The sequence below is a fragment of the Syngnathoides biaculeatus genome, chromosome 15 (assembly GCF_019802595.1).
Source record: "Syngnathoides biaculeatus isolate LvHL_M chromosome 15, ASM1980259v1, whole genome shotgun sequence".
Classification (NCBI taxonomy): Eukaryota; Metazoa; Chordata; class Actinopteri; order Syngnathiformes; family Syngnathidae; genus Syngnathoides; species Syngnathoides biaculeatus.
The window spans coordinates 13,160,096-13,179,407 of NC_084654.1; the positions used below are offsets into that span (position 1 = coordinate 13,160,096).

Sequence of the window (19,312 nt, forward strand, 5' to 3'; positions counted from 1 at the left end):
GTCAAGACCATTAACATGGTACTGTTCTGGCATCCAAATTACAGCTTGTATCTTGGGTATTTCTGCAGCACTGCAATGTGGATCTTTTTTACTAAAACACAAGAAGATCATTGTCCTCAAATACCCAAAGATGCATACAGGATATTTATTTTTTTGATGCTAACATAATAAGCAGTGAGCGTAAAATGTATCTGGTTCTTAACTCCTCAGTGAATACTCAAAACAATCTTAAAATGAAATCCGGGAAAAGTTGTTGCAGATTGAGTGTGAATCCAAATACGTTTAACTCTGGTGGAGAGCTATCCCTTTCCTGACATTCGGATTGATGTTATCACTATTGGATAAGTAATCAATCAGTTTGTCTTGGAAAATTTTAAGCGTTACTTCAGAAGAAAGGAAAGTCTAGTGTAAGGAGAATGCAATCAGTGGTCGACATGGATGAACAGTTGGTTGATTTTATAGCCTCTAATTTTATCAACCATGTTGATGTGCAAGTTCATCTGTTACACAAGTAGAAACTCATCACTAACCCTGCCACATGCAACACTTTAGACTCCCTCTTCTCTCGGGCCAAGGTGAGCTGTCACTGGTGGGATGACATATCTGACTGTGTTTGAGCCCACCAATCCGAGGAACGTAAAGATGCAGAGGCACCAGTCTTTAAATAAAGAGTGCTCTAATGTCTCTTCTAATGCTGCAGCTGTGTCATGTTGTTGACTGGGAACATGCAAGCAAACATCTAACTAAGCCTGCTCTTTACTATGGGACTCCAATGTGGTATGACTATTCTGGTTGAGTCAAAAGCTGTCAAATAGATACTTGATGAAGTTAGACCATTCAAATGGAAAGTTGCCTAGTCGCAGGTGAGACGCAGGGCTTGGGATGTGCCTGGTCTTGCTTCAGGAATGGCTTGGAAATTGCACGCTAATCCATCACTTTTTACTGGCACTACTGAACAAAGGCGCGCGTACACGGCGGTGTGCAAGTGAATGGACACAACACAACTCTGTCTAGTCTGAGTAAACAGCTTTTGAAGAATGAATTGCTCACTGATATCAAAAGAGAATGTCTGCATGGGAGGCAGCCAGTTCGTCCCTGTTCAAACAGGTTACTTGTTTTAGTCTGACACATTAAACCACTCTCTGTGCCAAGCAATGACATGTCCTCTGTCTTGGCACCTGTTTGTCGACATGAATTTATGATCATTAACATATAAAAATTACAGGTCTGTGCAAAGCATGACTTATAACGCTTGGTTTCAGATTGTGTTTAAGCTTCGTCCGTGCCAGGAAAGTTGTGTCAAGTGTGTGTATTTGCGGTGTGGGAATCGTCCTCTGCTGCTTTGTCTCATTCCTCCAAGAGTTAGACTAATGGAGAATTGCTCTGGTCGAGCGCAGCTTTCAGTGGCATCTTGAATGAAAAGTTGCACTACTATTCCCTGATCCACTTGCAGCAGAGCAGCTGACATACTTGACAAGGCCTCCATGGGCCCTCAGTGGGGAAGCGGCAGGGATGCACACAACACACATCTCCAGTTGGCTAAATGTGGGTGGCAAGTTTATCCCTAAACATGGATGTGTAGCTGACTTAAATATCCTTGGGTGCTGTGTGGCATTATTATATTAGACATCTATAGAAAACAAGCACAACTGCCAACATTCACTTGACTTTCAAGCACGTTTGTTTTCCTTTTGCTAAATTGTCCTCTACAGTGACCTGTGATTGGAAGACACAATCGTTAAAGTAGGCTCGAGCTGAGCTTGAATTTTCTCTGGCAGACTGGCTCAACCGGTTCTGCCTGAGAGGTTGTTACATACTCCCCACCCCCCTTCAAATCCCTTTTATCTCACAAACTTTAATGTTGGTTTTATTTTCTGCTCCTAACATTTTGAATGACCTTTTCTATGTAATATCACTAATGTAACTTATTTTCTGTTTGGATTAGTGGAGGTCTGTTTGAATATGATGGGCATTTTTGATCGTGGGGGGTCAGCTCAAAGGGTAAAGAGAACTGTCAGCTGTGATTGGCACGAGCACATGTGGGCATTCACACCTCTGCCCCTGCCCCTGGCTCGGTCCTCTTTAGGATGGCCTCAACAACCCTCGCCCACGTCTCAGGCAAGCCTAGTCCGGCAGGAAAAGGACTTGTCAGCTTTAAGAGCTTTGCACAGGGGCAGCTGCCGCTGGTTATATTGTAGGCTATATTTAAACGTGTAAGGCAAGCGGCGACCAGCTTTTACACTTGCTACTTGCTGAGCAAATGCCATCTTTGCATGAATGGAAAAGCTCTGTACACTATGTGAACAAGTCTTAAACATACCTGCAAAGACTACAGGACTTGGAGAAACTTACATTCTCTTGGGAAGTAGGCTGTGTCTGTGGGAATTTTTGTCCATTTATCCAGAAAAACGTTTGCCAATATCGGAACTTGTGGTCAGGGCTCTCATGTTGTTCCACACCAAACTCATCCAAGCATATCGTTATGGACCTCGCTTTGTGCACTAGGTCACATGGGACAAACATTGAGGACATGCTGGAACAAAGAAGGGCCTTCCCCAAACTGGTCCCACATAGTTGAAAACAGGAGACATGGGATGGATGTAATAATGGATTGTTGGTTGATCACATCTTGAATCACTTGATCCTAAATGAAGTGCAATACAGGCTTCAGCCAGCAGTGATGTTGATCAGTCAACTCGTTTGTGGTCTAAAAAAGATCGTCATGACTCAGTTAGGGGGAGTTGAGGTACAGCCAAAGAGACCTTCATTATGGCACAACTCTTCCAACAACATTATTCTGTTCAACACAACACTCATCAAGAATAGGAGTTTAGCACTAATGGGGGACAAAAATTTGCATAGACGTTGCATACAGTAAATTAGCCTTCAAACAACTGGTGCTTTAACACACATGGAGCAACAAAACGTATCCACGTACAATACCCAAAGGCATATATTCACTCTGCTTTGTAGGAACGTCAACTATAACTAGTGATTGGTTGGACACCTTCTCTGCCTTGTCTTACTTACTCTTACGAACATATATTAATGAGCATATAGCAGGGAACACTTTAAGACTATCAACTTGCACCAGAATATATATTAAAGCACTTGGTGGAGGGTAAGGAGCATATTTAAGTAAATGAAAACGTCAAACTAAAAGACTGAAGGAGCCATAACACAGTATGGAGTGCTATCTGCCTCAGCCATTGTTGTCCTTGTATGGTCATTTTAAAAAAAGTTACATTTTTAAGCTCATGTTTTAATGATGTGTCTTGCTGATTTTTAATGAATACTTATGGTAGACCGTGTGTAGTGTACATTAAAAGCCAGATCTCTCGTCCCTTTGAAGTAAGGTGACTTCTATGAGCGCCTGCCTCATAAAGGTCCCTTCAGCATCTGTTTTATCATTTGGTGAGATCAATTGACCCACATGTCATATGCAGGATGGTACAGGTAAGAAAGACTGAAGACTTGAGACACCTGCCTGTGGGTTTCCTGTCTTGTTTGTCTCTTGTAAAAGTGGAAACGCCCACATTTCTTTGACTTTCAAGTACTGTAGGTGGTGTTTAAGTTAAGCTACAACCTATCTATACAATAACTTAAATGCCAGTGTTTGTACCAGAAAACAACTGAATACTTATTTCAAAAATATATTGATCAAGAAACCTAAAGCCTGTTGCTAATGCAGTGTAGTAAGCTTAAATGTTTGAAGGTGACCTTGCAGAGGAATGCAACAGAATGGTCTCTAGAGTGGGTTTTGCTGTGCAGTTTCTCACATAAAAATCTCCTTTACTGCTCTATAGGCATCCGCAGCTTGCCTTTTTAGTACGTAGACATTTTTTCTGCTGCTTCCCACCCCAACTCCTTCCCAACCCCGGCCATTTAATCCCATTGTGTTGACTGTTGGATTGGAGTTAGGTCGTGCTGAAAGTTTGACAGGGGACGGATGGATAGAGTGAATGAGTGCAAATTTGAAGGAAAGTTGCTAGGCCTTAGTTGGCATGTCTGTGTTTCATTAGTCTGTGGCCGGGGCACCACTGTTTGATGAATGATGGGGCAGGATTGGGGATCATTGGAACGCCAAGGTTGAAGGGGGAGACAAGACACACAAACATTTGTAAACTTGTTCATAGGGAGGAATCCAAATTTCTTCCAAAATCTGTTGTTTGTTAAGCAAATATGCAGAGTGGGGCATAAATGCAATGGTGTCCTTTTTCTGTAATGTCCATCCAACCATTTTCAATACTACTTATTCTCACAAAGGTAGGCGTTTTGGAGCCTACTGTATTTTAGCTGAGTCTGCCAATACCTGGGCACACATGGACAAACAACCATTCGCATTCACATTCACACCTTCGGCCAATTTAGTCTTCAACTAACCTATCATGCATGTTTATGGAATGTGGAAGTAAACCAGAGTACCCAGAGAAAAACCCACAGAGGGACAAAATGCAAGCTACATAGGTGAGCCGGGATTTAAACCAGAGTCCTCAGAACTGTGAGGCAGACAGGCAAACCCGTAATCTACTAATCCACCTTTTTCCGTGATGTATTACTGTAAATCAGGGGTGCTCAATGCGTCGATCTCGAGGCAGTCTTTGTCAATCGCGGGATGCCGTGCCAAAAAAAAAAGAAAAAAAGACGTCAGCCAAAGTTCCCTCGAAACTGTGTGCAATTGTTCACGGAACGTTCTCTAACAAAGACCTCTGCTCTGCCACACTCTCTTTTTCCCATCTTACCTTACACCACCCCACCCAACCCCGCTCTTAAAGACGTACACTCATAATTACAAATGTTACAGTACTTACGCAGCCCCTCAATGTGTTTAATAATGACAGCGTCCACCACCACTGCTTTAGTTAGCAACACAGTCTGGGCAACATCGAGCAAAGACGAGCTAGAGATGCTGCCTATGTTTACTCTCGATATTAATGGAAAAAGTTAGAAAAGAAATGCTGTTGTTTTAAGATGCAATGGCTGTTGGAGTATGTGTATAGTTGAAGAAAAAGTGGTTATACTGGATGAGATTTTCAATTTTCTGAGTGGGATAGGTCTGGTCCGAAGCCAAAGTAGAAAGTGCAGGATGAGATGGTGTGTAATTTTAAAATTCCACCTTGGCACAGCCTGATCCAGGATGAAAACACAGACATCATCAATAAAGACTAGTGAGCCCATTCCAGAAGCAGCTGTGCAAGCCCAAGACATGACATTACCTTTACCATGCTTCACACGTAATCCTGTGTATAAGCAGATCCTTTCTTTCTGTCTCAATACTTGGGGTTTCAGCTTTTCAAAATCAGCTTTTTAAAGCATTTATTAGCAGACTGTGGTGGAAATAAGTATTTGGACAATAACTAAATTTAATCTAAATACTTTGTGTGTATCGCACAATTTTCATGTAGTCACACTGAGTGATATGCGAACCTCATGTATGAGTTGTCTGGTTGGTAAAACTCCACATTTTGAGCTTTAAAGCAGTTGTTGTTGAGGTTCTGTTGTATATTGAAACAATTTAAGATAAGTCTTGTCTTTCTGCCATTAAACAGCCGTTGACTTAACCAAAATGGATTTACACAGCCAGAGACATTGTGTTTGTTTAGAATAATCATGTTGTGTTTGGCTCAGTTAGTATGCATTCACCGCTGTCTAAATGTGCATTTTGGTGCTTTAGTAACTTCCAGTAAAGCTTAGGTGGCTTTACTTTTATATAGGCTGAAGCGTGTGTGAGGCTGTGGGGGCACATGTTACTCATTTAGTTTGCTTTTCATTAACTCCCCTCTGAGCTCTCTTGTTTATTCTTCTCCAGCTAAACTATCATCTTTTTATCTTTCTTTGTCTTTTGAGTTCCTTTTCAGTTTCCCTATAATTTTCGCTGTTTGTTCAACCATCCTGTTTATAATCGTCTTCTGAGTTCAATTACTTTCATGCTGACACAAAGTGGTTCTATGTGGAAATTCCCCTTTTAACGGGAGAACCTCAAATCGAAGAAATCTGCAATGGCTTTCAGTAGTAGTATATTTGTTTGATCACCACACTGATCTTAAACTGTGAAACCTCAACTGATTGTGGACTGAAGCAGGTAAAAGAAGCAACTTTCTGAACTTGACAGTAAAGGCCTTCTGATTGTTGGAGAGTCAGTGTAGTAATACAGTATTTGTCATCTTAATTTCATTGAGCATGTTTTTAAAGCCTATTCGTCATTAGCCCAAATTCGATGTCTTGGCTGATTTCAACCTTTTTCCCTTGGTTATTTTATTCTACCGGGTTTCATAGTTACTTTTTGCACGTTTTTCCCCATGTTTGTTGTTTGTTGACTTTTTCATTGGCAAAATCACGTGCTACTACATCATTGCAAACTGCAACCACAATGAGAAACATTATTCAATGACTACCTATTTGACAGTAAATTAATAGCTCTTTAACTGTGTCAGTCAAAACAGAACTTATCAAAATCAACCAAACTCCTTGTTTATGATGCAAGTTATTTTGTGTTGAAGTGCCCGAACTGTGAGTATAAAAAAAACCAAAAATAAAAAAAAAACTCAAATCAAAAATGGAAAAAAGGTTGGCTGGCAAAGCTCAGATCTAAACCAGTCCATCAGGAATTTTTTTAATTCTGTGCTTTGATTAACTGTAAGCCTTTTAGTTTTTTTCCCCTCTCCCTGTGACGTAGTTTCCACTGCGTGTACCACTGATGATTATTGTCCATTGTTTCAAGATTGTCTTTCTCTCACTGTCTTGCTTTTTCCACCCCTCCAACTTCCATTTCAGCGTCAGACGGTATCTCTACAAGCTGTACCCAAGTTAGAAGAAGCCCTTTACCACTACAGGCCACTTCAGATTGAAACCTTTGGACCACCGGTGCCAGAACTGGAGCAGCTGGGAAGACTCGGGTAAAAAAGAAAAAAATATATATACACACAAACCCTTTTCATTTCCAGAAAATTGCAGTCAAAATTTTAAAGGAAACAAATAATAGTGAAACACAAGGACAAAATTAATCATTCTAAAATTTAAATTAAAATAATGCTTTGATTGAGAAATTGGCTTAAAGTTGAACAACAATTACATTTGTATATAGAGGTTAAGTTATACATAGAGTCAAATAGTCATTTTTCATTCATAATGGAAAATTCCTCCCCCAAAAACTGTCAAACGTCAGTGCGCATTATACATAGGTATAGGGGAAAATGACAAAAGAATTGTATATTTTATAAATGTATGCTGCAATCTATAGGTTATGACTCAGCTTCACACTTACATTCCAATGTCACCGCTACCGAGTGTTTATAAGAAAGGTGTACAATTTAATTCTAACATGCCACTGGCACCTGGAGATTATAAAAAAAGCTGTAGCTTACACTTTCATTCCAATTTAATTGGAATGCTGTGTGTGACTGCTTATTTATACAGTTCTGCTCACATGTTTACATACGCTGGGAAATTTATGAAATATGGTTTAAATATTGTTTTTAAATACCACTGTTGACGGAAGAAGCACCATCATTAATTTCTTTATGGTTATGTTATATTTAATGGTGATGCTTTTCTGAAATTCTAGACAGTTTAATTTGAATCCCATTAAATTTAAATGAAATCTTGTCCACCTGACCATGTTTTCCTAAAGCAATTGCACCAATCTTACAAATTCTGCCAGGGTAGTTAAACATATGAGCACAACAGTTTTTTCAATTACTAAGTAAAAGTGGGGCTGTGAATTTCAAAATAAGAGCAAGCAAATAAAAAGAGAGTTTTACGCCTTCAAATAAATGAATTTAAGAATAAATCTTTGAAAAAAAAACCCTTCAGAATAATTCTTTGAAAAAACTAATAAAATGCAGATACTTTTTGATCATAAGGTTAGAAGCAATATATTGTAAAAATTCATTATACATATGCAGAAGGGTTTTCCAGAATTTTGTGGTAACATTTGTGGGTGCGTATAATACGTGGGTCCACATTATACACAAGAAGTTATAGTGCTGAATGAATGTGTGCTGCTTTTTGCAGAACAAAAATGACTAATTCAGTCACATGCGTTGTGGATGAAGTTATTTCAAGTCACGACGAGGACATGATTATTTTCATTTCATGTCCCATGGCTCTTAAATATTAAAATGTTTTGTTCATACAGTCCACATTACATAAATTCAAACTATTAATTTGCTATTCAGGTGTGCATATTGGTGGTTTTGGTGGAGATAGTTTGGAAGAATTTCTGACAGCAAGACTGAAAGCAAACTAGCAAAGGAGAGTACCACCATAGCACTCCCACAAGCCGCCGCAGTTCCCCTGCAATAGCGTCCATTATCTCTCTCACTCACACACACACACACACCACACACACACACACACACACACACACACACACACCACACACACACACACACACGCACAAACACACACAGGAAGTGCACCCCCCTCTTGACAGCACCCTTTGGGCCAATCAATCCAAGACGCTACTGGTCCAGTCCTCACCAAATGCAAGTCATTCATCAGTCAACTCCAGCGCCCGGCCGTCTGCACTGCAATGGGCAGCTCCTAAAACCCGCTCATATAGTGAGATTGGCCAGTTTTTATTGGGTGACAGCAGCAAAACAAAGCCATTTTTTGAGGGTTGTGGGGGAGTGGACATGTTCAATATTGCTTCACCTTCATAGTAACCTTCATTTGACTGAAATTATAATTTTATTTTTGTTGTCCTTCAGTGTTTGATAAATTTCAACTTGTGTGTAATTACCTGGAAACACAGCCACTTAAACGTTTAAAGACGAAGAGTTTAAAAATAACTGTAAATTGTTCTTTTTGTTCTTCATGTTCATTATGCGAGGCTACGCTTCTTTCAGCAAAGCTAATCAGTACAGTTGATAGATGAAAGAAATTGTATAGTTTAGATGGAGTGAATGTGTGCGCGTTTTTGCATCAGTCAAGGGAGACCAATGCTGGAAAGGCAAACACAGAAATGTCTTGAGTGAAGAACTCCACAATGTCAAAGACTGCCCTAGTCAGATGAACAGCAACTCCTACAGTACTGGGATGTAAAAGCAAGGTAATAGTGTTGACACCTTGGAGCAGTTTGCATATTCATCCACGTTAGAGGTTTCATGCGTGCTTTGTCAGATATACATTGATGGTCAAAGCTTGCACACGCAGACAGGCAGTATCCCCTCCAACCTGGTATACTCATTGAGTCACCCCTGTTATTGCACTCCCAGCATTTTGGCTTTAATGGAACTTCTGTGCTGCGTGGTAAATATTCACATACGCGTATGTGTGTGTGCGGGAAAGAATGCAGACAGGGTTGAGGTTGTGAAAAGTGAGTCTCCTGTGTGGAGTGTTGGACTCCAGCTCCAGTCCTGTGACCTGTGAAGGGAAATATGTTTCAGCATGGATCTGCCTCAGCGTAGATTTGCTGGAAGGACTGTGAGGCAGCAGTTACTTATTTTAAAACTCGACTGTTTGTCTTGGTCAACACCCGCAGTGACAGCAGCACCAGTGGTGATTTGTCTTGGATGCAGCCGTCAAGGGAGATTGGAGTACATCCACGCACTCGTACACACCCTCCCGGGTGGCTTCACTGCCTCTAGACGTAGACCCATGTACAGATATCCAGTCAATACTGGATTACTGGGGTGCTACTTCTCATTCCCAACAGGTTACATGTTCAGAAATCCAAAAGCACTTTCTCAATGCCAACTATGTTGAACATGATCAGGATTTTTGAAGCCGATCAGTGAGTTTAAAAAACGATAACCGATCATTGATCTGATCGCAAGATGGAACAATGTGTCTATTTACAACCCCAGTTCCAATGAACTTGGGACATTGTGTTAAATAAAAAGAGAGAGTAGTGCTTTGCAAATAACGTTCAACTTATATTTATTTCGATACACTACAAAGACGAGACAATGTTCAAACTGATTATTAACTTTTGAATTTGATGGTTGCAACACAAAAGATCATCAAACATCTGTTTTGAACCTACCACAAGTGAACAGGCTAATTAGGAACAGGTGGGTGCCATGATTAGGTCTAAAAGGAGCTTCCCTGAATTGCTGAGTCATTCACAAGCAAGGATGGGACAAAGTTCACCTTTTTGTGAACAAGTGCGTGACCAAAAAAAAAAAAAAATTCATAACAATGTTCCTCAACATATAGTTGGAAGGAATCAAGGGATTTCATCATCCGCGGTCCATAATATCAACGAGAATCTGGAGAAATCACTACACGTAACCAGCAAAGCCGAAAACCAACATTGAATGCCCGTGACATTCGATTCCTCTGGCCTCACTGCATCAAAAATACAGCATCATTCTGTGAAGGATATCATCACATGGGCTCAGGAATACTTCAGAAAACCACTATCATTAAATACAATTCACGCCTACATCCATAGGTGCAACTTAAAACTCTACTATGCAAGACAAAAGCCATTTATCAACAACACCAAGAAATGCCCTCAGCTACTCTGGGCCCAAGCTCATCTAAGATGGACTGAAGCAAAGTGGAAAGGTTTACAGTGGCCTGGTTAGTCTGTATTACAAATTGTTTTTGGAAACTGTGGACGTCGTGTCCTCAGGGCCGATGAAGAAAATAACCATTCAGACTCTTTTGGATGTAAAGTCTAAAAGTCAGCATCTGTGATGGCATGGGGCTGTGGTAGTGCTAATGGCATGGGTAACTTACACATCTATGAAAGCACTGTTAATTCTGAAAGGTACATAAAGGTTTTTGAAAAAAAAAAACATGCTGCCATCCAAGTAGCGTTTGTATATCATAAGGAGAACCTCAGAACTGTGAGGCAGATGTGGTAAGCAGTTATCAAGTGGGCTCCCTGTTTCATTTCTTGTGTTACCTTATTTAGCCACATAAGAATGTCATTTTAGAATCAGTTGACAGAATGATCCAAAACATTTCCACACCACTGCAAACAGCAACCACATTATTACCTCTCGGACAGTCTCAGACACAGAAGACTCAGTCACTATCACCATCTTTGTTGTACAGATGTACTAGTACCTGTCTGTTAAATGTACATCCAATAAAAAAAAGAACTAGCAATCCTGATAATCTATCTCCATAATAAATACAATATAAACGTAGGACATACTTTATTGATGAGGATTAGGTCTAGTTTCCATCCAAGTTTATATCATTTATTGTAACAATATTGTTCTTGTATTATTAAGTGTTAATATAATCATACAATGCTGGATACACTTCTTAAGCATAATACAAGAGTATTGTCTGTTGTAATCACTAAATCAATTTTTTTATTGGCAAAAGATAATCTAATACCAGTTCTGTTTTCCCCTCAACCCGTAAAATCTTGCTATACAAATAACTTATTTAAAAAAAAAAAACATTTTCCTTTATGTATTCTGTCATTGGGACACTCAACTGTGATGTAATACTTAAACTGTACTTCAATGTACAGTCAAATTACATACATTTTATTTATTTTACTTTACATCTTTAGTGACTATTTGAACTTGTTTCTTATGCTATTAGTGGTTTATATCTTTTCTTAAGAAGACAGTGTGGTCTCAGCAACATCATTGTCAACATTATAACCTCTGTTGGAGACGCCGTCTCTCTCATGTAGATGATCTCATGTACAGCACAGATTGTGCGAGAAGGCTTTTTTTTTTTCCTTTTCTTTGAACTTGCATGTGTAGATTTTCATCTGGGGTCTGACTTTGTTTTCCACAAGAACACTTTTTGAAAGCTCCGGCTGTGTAGGTGACGAAAGGCTGAGTGAGATCTTGGACAAGGACAAATCATAGGGGCTGGTGGGGGCAGGGAAAGTAGAAATTGGCTACAGAGCGTTGAAACATTTGACTTAAACCTCAAGTGCTGACAATGAGGCCTCACCAGAACAGTTGTTTGTGTTGGCTCGGAGCACCCTGAAATTACCCATCCTTCTTTGACAGAATTTGCTCAATGCACTTGCCAAAAGACAGCATGTATAATATTTGGAGGTTTTACCCCCTCCCCCACTTTGCCTTGCTTTTGCATAATTGGTGGAAAAAGTGAGTTTTCTGTTGGGAGTGCTTGTCAGCCATCTGCCGCTTGTTTCGATGTGATGCAGAGCAGCTGAATGAACAGTGTTTAGTCTGGGGCTCCTCTCCTGGGGGTGCACCTCTCTCCAGGAGGAAATGAACCTTTGTGTACTTTCTCCTACCAAAACTTGCAAGTCATAGTTTAAACTGAAATGGGCCTTAATTGGAACATGCATCAGTCATAGAACCTGGATGGTTCAGTTTGCCCATTTGTCCTCTGGGACAGTTCCACAAGATTCAGCAGACACCTCACTGCTGAAAATATGGGGATACATGTAGAGATTTCATTTCTGTGATCGTCTTTGCGTATAACACAAAGAAAAAGTCATGAAAATGTTTTACTTTACCGATGTGTGCTAGCTGGTGACAGTGTGTGATTCGGTGACTCTTGAGGGTCCAACGGAAACGAAAAGCATCATGGGTAAAGATTGATATCCCGTCTAGCCGATGGTATGCCAGGAAGATGCTATTGCAATAGCCAATGGGAGAGCAGCTCTATCGCGCCACACTAACCAAGGTTTACATTCGGTCGAATTTGGGGGCTGCGAATCCCGTGCCTATTTTTTCATTTTGTATCCTGAATTTTCCTTCTTAGCTAGAGACAATATTTTTCTGAGGAAAAATTTCGTAACCTGAATTTTTCGTTACTAGAAAGGTTCATAAGTCGAGGTACCACTTTTTCTGTCAACATCTGCTCCAAACTCGTCAAAAGCCTTCCTTCCTGGGCCTTTCTTTGCCGTAGGCTTCACAGTTGACAAAACATCACTAAAATGTTGAGCAAAAATCAAATTCCAAAATTAACCACCCCTCCAAAATCAAAACAATTATTTTTAGTTAACTTAAGATATACAGTTGAAGGCAGAATTTTACACTGTACAACATAATTTCATTTTTTTTGTCTCACTGTCTGAAGTCGAAGTGGACTAAACCTCCTGTTTCAGGTCAATCGGGATCCTCAAAATTATTTAATTTTGTTAAATGCCACATTAATGAGACAATTTCTTCAAGAATTTATATAGTATTTTCCTCCAGGTTAAAAGTTTACATACAGTTAAAGTACTATGTCCTTAAAGAACATGCAGAAGCCCAGAAGATGATGTCATGGATTTGGAAGCTCCTATTAACTGATAACAAGTGAGTTAATTGACAGCACACAGTATTTATGGCCACACTTAAAACACTCTCTCACTCTGCTTCCTTGTTTGAAATCATGGCAAAATCAAAAGAAATCGGCCAGGAAATCAGAGAGAGAAACATGGAGCTCCACAAGTCTGGCTCATCCTTGGGTGCAATTTCCAGATGCTTGATGCTCCCACGTTCATCTATTCAAACGATTATGTCATCACTGCGCATGTGCACATAAAGGCTTGTTCTGGCAAGCTGGGTTCCTAATTATTATCTGTCTCTTGCTTTTTTCACGGCAGTCACTGGGATGCCCACACACACACACGCACACATACATCACAGCGACAATGTACTCAGCTCCCCTGTGAAAGACTGCCTGCTTGAAAAGTAGATCTTGGGGCCAAAAGTGTGGGCAGCCCTGTCCTAAAGAACCATAAAAAAGACAAATTGCAGTTTGCAAAAAGACACAAAGATAAAGATCTTAACTTCTGGAGACATATCCTGTGGTCTGATGAATCTAAAATGGAGCTGTTTGACCGCAATGACTGTTACATCTGAAAGAAAAAGGGGGAAACTTGTAGACCTGAAAACACCATACTAACTGTGAAGGATGGAGGTGGCAGCATCATGTTGTGAGGCTGTTTTTCTGCAGCAGGAACTGGAGCTCTTTCTAAAATAGATGGAATCATGAAGAAAGAACATTACATGGAGATATTAAGGCAACATCTCAAGACATCAGCCAGGTAGCTAAAACATGGAAATTTCGTCTGTTTATTGCTTGGTGCAGTCATAAGACAAATAAATTAATCAATTAAAACCAACCTGGTTTTAAGCGCTGAGTCTCACTTGTTGCTTCTGAACAAGTTAACAATAAAGCCTCAGGATTAGACTTTTTCATTATTCGCTCCAAATAATTTTCAATGTCATTTGTGTGAACTAACATTCAGAACTGCTCCATGCAATACAGATAATAGCACTTATTACTACTGTCTCGGCACATGTTTAATTTGTAGCCACGTTAACAGAGAGACAGTGAAATATAAATTCAACCTGTTCAAATTTCTGGACTTGTTTGGCAGCATTACACACCTTATTGTAGCAAGGTTTTTTTTTTGGGGGGGGGGGGGGGGTTGTATGACACAGTTTTACCTTACCTTCGTTCTCTCATTCGTCTGTTTGTGTCCCTCGTGATTTGCGCCGGCAGCGCTGCCGGAATCTGGCGGCCTGCTTGGTCTTATGCATATTGCCACCTACTAACCAATATGTAATGAATTACACACTACATTCACAGCGAAGATGAACAGATAGCGATGAAATATATTCTTGGCAGCCAAAATTCTCCTGTTGTGATCCGCCACACATAAATGTATACAGACCCTTTGATTTTAGTAGACGATTAGTGTGTGTGAATTCAGTTTAAAACATTTATGGCTTGCAAAATTTGGAATTCCTGATTGTGGGTTTTATGACCTGGAAGCACAAATTATGTAAAAATAAATAAATACTTCAAATTGTTCACATTTGACCTCTGAATCTATAATCTCTGAAACTTATTTTTTGTATAGAATTATGGAAATAGATCTTTCCATGATATTGGAATATTTTGGAAAGGGTCGGTATGTGCGTAACCCTGTATGCTGACTCCTGATGCTGTTTGGCAGAGGTATCAAACTTACTTTTATTGCAGGCTACATTGATTAATTGTGGTGTCCATTTATAGGATCATTTTGACTTTGAAACCATATACGTAAATGTTTACTTGCCTCATTGTACTACTACATGTACACAACAAATTGAGAGATAACTAGTTTTGAAATCAGATGTCAAGGATAATAGTATAATTATTCAAGTTACAGTAAAAATGGATTTGGTAACCATAAAATGCTAGCAGTAAGACAATTTGAAATTTTGGTACAGATTTTAGCAGGGTGATGCAAATGCTTTGCTTTCAAGAACCACATAAGATTATGTGGCAGGTAAGAATTGCCTCCAGGGTGAGTTTGACACCTGGGCTATAGAGCGGTGGTCCCCAACCACAGGACCGCAGACCGGTACCGGTCCATGGATCAATTCGTACCCGGCTGCCGAAGTAATAATTAATTAGTCCCATTGTATTCATTATCCAAGTCTGAAAAATCTTTTATTTTGAAAAATTACCAGATTCTTTGGGTTACAGCTCGGTCACTTCAGCACCAAATTTACCCCCACAAGCTAGAAAAAACACGTCTTTGGAAAATTTCTTTTCGGTGGGGAAAAGGCCTCGTTAAGAGATCGCAGAAGACCCTACAACTTCCAAGAAAAAGAAAGTTATTAACCACATCAAAACACCCCTTTAACTTGTGCCTTTTTGAGGAGCTTTGTGAAGAGATGAACGCAGATGCTTCTCTTACACATGGAAATAAGATGGTTATCCAGAGGGAAATCGCTCACAAGAGTGTTTAAATTACGAGAGCCGCTGCAAAAATTTCTCTCATTTCCGACATATCTTTGAACCGGGCTGTTCTGAAGTGACAGCAACCAAAACAAAACAACGTAATAGACTCGATAGACCATCTCGTTGCAGAGAAACAAGCTCAGGGCTCCCATTGACTTAGCATTATGGTGAGTTAAAATTTTCATGGACTTTAAACTTATTTTCGAGGCGTAGCTGTATCTTATTTTGAAGGCTTGTTTAAAAGTTACTCTTGCGACCAGTTAAGAGAGGGCTCCGGCTGTGGTCCCCAACAGAGGGAAATGGTTCAAACTGACAAATTTATTTCAGCTGTCATGGAGTGTTTGATGATTAAAAAAAAAAGTTGAACTGTTGTGTAGGTATATTTAGATAAAAAAGAGAAATTTAGAATGGCTGGGTCTTGTTTATTTTTCCACGTGTATTTTATGTTTATTTTATTTTTCATTATTAAATTATTATTTTATTATTCATTATCATGTGTATAGGGTTCGGGTTACACATTGTACCAGGTTACCCCCCCGGTCCACGGTAAAAATTGTCAAGCATTGACCGGTCCGCAGTGATTAAAAAGGTTGGGGACCACTGGTGTAAAAGTTCACTCACCTTACCTGTGCACAGATTCAGTTCCTACTCACTGATGGTGTGAATGTTTTTATGAATGGTTGTCTGTCTCTATACATCCCTTAATTGACTGGTGACCAATCCAAAGTGTAGTGTGCCTTTTGCCTGATCCCACAACCCTGAACAGGATAACCAGTATACAAAATGGTTAGTTGGCAGGATTTTTAGGGTTATTATGAGCAGTCCATAATGAAAATAGCACAGTAGTGATTCAGTTGCAAAGTGACTGTAATAGACATACACATTTTCAGAAGAAGATGGCTATAAACTTGTAATAGTTTTTATAAGCATGGTGTTTTTAAAGCAATCACATGACCTCACTTGTCCTTCCTAAGGCAGCTGCACCCTCTGCCCCAGTTTACCAAGTGAGTTCCTATATTTTATTGGGCTCTGTTAAGCCCCATGCTGACGACCAACAAAATGGCGACACGTGATGTGACAAGGAAAATTTATTCAAGCATTTTGGTTAGTCTACATTGCCTGCTAGCTAGAATGTTTGTTTAGTGGTGAAGTTTGAATGATAGATTGTTACTGCGGTTTAGTACACGAGGAAAAAAAAAAAACAACCATATTTAAAAAAAAAAAAAACAAAACTTGGTCATAAGCGTGAGATCAATGTGGTTTTCCTCGTAAGTGGTTGGTGACCTCCCCCAATATTTTAATTTTTAAAAAAATACATAGATATAAGAATGTCACTGTTGTGACCATACGTTCATGCACACACAAGTAAACCATAAATCACTTGTACACACGTAGACTAGCAATGTTTAACGTGTTTAAAAGGACATCCGCTCCCTACTCTGGTTGTGAGCCAGGGGTTAATGGGTCTCTGAGTGATACTCAACGCCTGCTTGTGTTCTTTAGCTTAAGCAGCCCCAATGATATCTGTGTGTTTACATGATATGCATGTGCACATTTGTTAATATTGGGAGGGAGTAGTCCAGAATGTTGCCATCAGAGCCCTCAATTCCTGGCAGAAAGCTTGTCAGGCATCAAGGATTTGGATATTGCAGTTAGCATGAGAACTAAAAGCCATCCATAAGGGACTTTTGTGGCTTTATGATTTTCCCCCCTCCCTTCCTCTGGGTCTCTCATCTCACTCTTGAACAAAAGTCCAAGTCAGCCACGGTGTTTTTCTTTTGCCATCAAAATGCAAAGGAATTTCTCAAATAAGACATGAATGGCTTCCCCATGTATAACACATTCTCTGATCTCCGCTGGGTGCGCATCCATCTGATGTGCCTGATGGACCTGGAGGGGATAATGTGATTGGGAATGGCTGTGGGGGGGTCAAAGGTCGCTGACAGTAGTGGACCTGAGGTGCAGCGCTGTGAACATGAGGGTGCTGAGAGTGACAGGACCAGAGTGATGGCACCTTGGAGAGATTGTGTGCCTCACCCAGTCACACTCTCTCGCACAAACACAGCTTTGATGCCTAAGTTATGAGCAGAAGTCTGCGGCGCCGGTTTGTATGACCTCACTTGAACTCCCTCAAGAGCAGCCATCTTTGATCTACTTTTACTATAATTTAAAGGCTCATATTTTCTTCTCCTTGGGCCAATAAAAATAGTCAGCATTTTTGCCAGAACTATTTATGGGAAATTAGTTTGTTTGGTTCTTGCATAACAAAGGGGCTTTTCCCCTAAAATACTGTCAGACCGAAAGTTGAGCTTGGTTGCTTAGATATCTGATATCTGCTTTACTGTGACTACGCGTGCTGGTTTCTTGTGTTACAAGACCCAGCAAGCATTTAATCGCTTCTGTCTTGAAACCTGGCTTTGCTCTCACAGAGGTCAAAGATTTCAATTTGCATAGCCAAAAGAGATCACAGGCACAGTCAAACCAGGCTGGAGAGCAGCCATTTGACTTGCAAAGCCATCCGTGTCAGTGTCTTACCACATATCACATGGCTTCGGCCGAGCTACAATTCCCTTCCTTTTTAGTCCCATAGGTGTGGATTTTTCTCGTTACTAACTAGATCAAAAACAATATGGAGTGCAGAGCCATTGTCGAATTGTACACCCGCCCCCACCTGGGCCATTATCCCGTCTGTCTCAGTAAACAGACCATTAACAGACAGCGCCGGTAGAGGCCACATCACGATTGTTTCCCTCCCATAGATCTGTGCAAATATTGATCCTCTTGAAGTACCAGTCTAAATAAGTGTGTGGGGCAGTTGAGAATGCCGTTTTACTCGTGTGTGTTTGTGTGTGCGTGTGAGTCATTTTTGAAATGTAGCAGGCATTACACAAGTGACAAAGATACATTTCTGGTCTATCTGCAGCAGTGCCGCTTTGAGTTTTGTTGTTTTCCCTCTGTGGGCTACATGCCAGACAGCCGGTCAGTCTTCCTCTGAGATGAAGCCAGCCAATTCAACCCATTTCCAGCATGAAGGGAACTCCAGGTTTATTGGCGTCTTATAGTCAATGCAAGCAAAGCCATTACCCAGCAGAGGTGGTGTCTTGTGATTATTTTGAACCACAATGGTATTTGTGGAGGTTTGTGAAAGCAGCTGCTCATTCGAAGGTTTTTTGCTTTTGATTTCCAGTTGGGTTGTCCAAAAAACTAATGTGCACGCACACTGTGGGTTTGTGTTCACGCAAATTCAACATAACTTTCCGCTGCTCTTTACTCTCCAAACAGTTTGAGGATGTATTTGGAATTAGCAGGCTTATTCCCCCCTAATTAAAAGCTGGATCAAATAAACAAATTCTGTAATGTGGAGCTCACCAGACATACAGAGAGGCAGGAAGTACATACATCACCTGTATGATGTGTACATTTTGAACCCCTTGTTTCTTGTAGTTTTACCTCTGCTACAACCCTGTCATTCTTCTCATTTTATTGAAATCCACCGTGGCGACCACCCGCCAGTGCTTCAGGTGATTTGTAATTGATACCCCCTCCTCCCGAGAAAAGTCTATTCTTCCTCTGTGTATAGGTGCTCTATTCCCAGAATGTTACATCTAACTATCAAGGTACCTTTGCAGGCGTATATGGGTGTGCCTAGGGCCAGCAGCCATTCCCAGAAGAGCATATGTCCTTCCAT

General features: G+C 40.3%; 1 protein-coding gene across 2 annotated transcripts in view; it reads left to right on the plus strand.

The window, feature by feature from the left end:
* Nucleotides 1-19,312, plus strand: part of mnat1 (MNAT1 component of CDK activating kinase) — a 44,488-nt gene that overhangs the window by 18,572 nt on the left and 6,604 nt on the right. Inside the window, exons 7-8 of one of the 2 annotated variants that reach the window (XM_061843037.1) lie at nt 6,775-6,896; nt 8,178-8,304. In XM_061843037.1, coding sequence (XP_061699021.1) covers nt 6,775-6,896; nt 8,178-8,208 — 153 coding nt within the window. In that variant the 3' untranslated portion in view covers nt 8,209-8,304. Of the gene's footprint in view, nt 1-6,774; nt 6,897-8,177; nt 8,305-19,312 lie in introns of those variants that run through there. The other variant, XM_061843036.1, reaches the window with a different exon arrangement.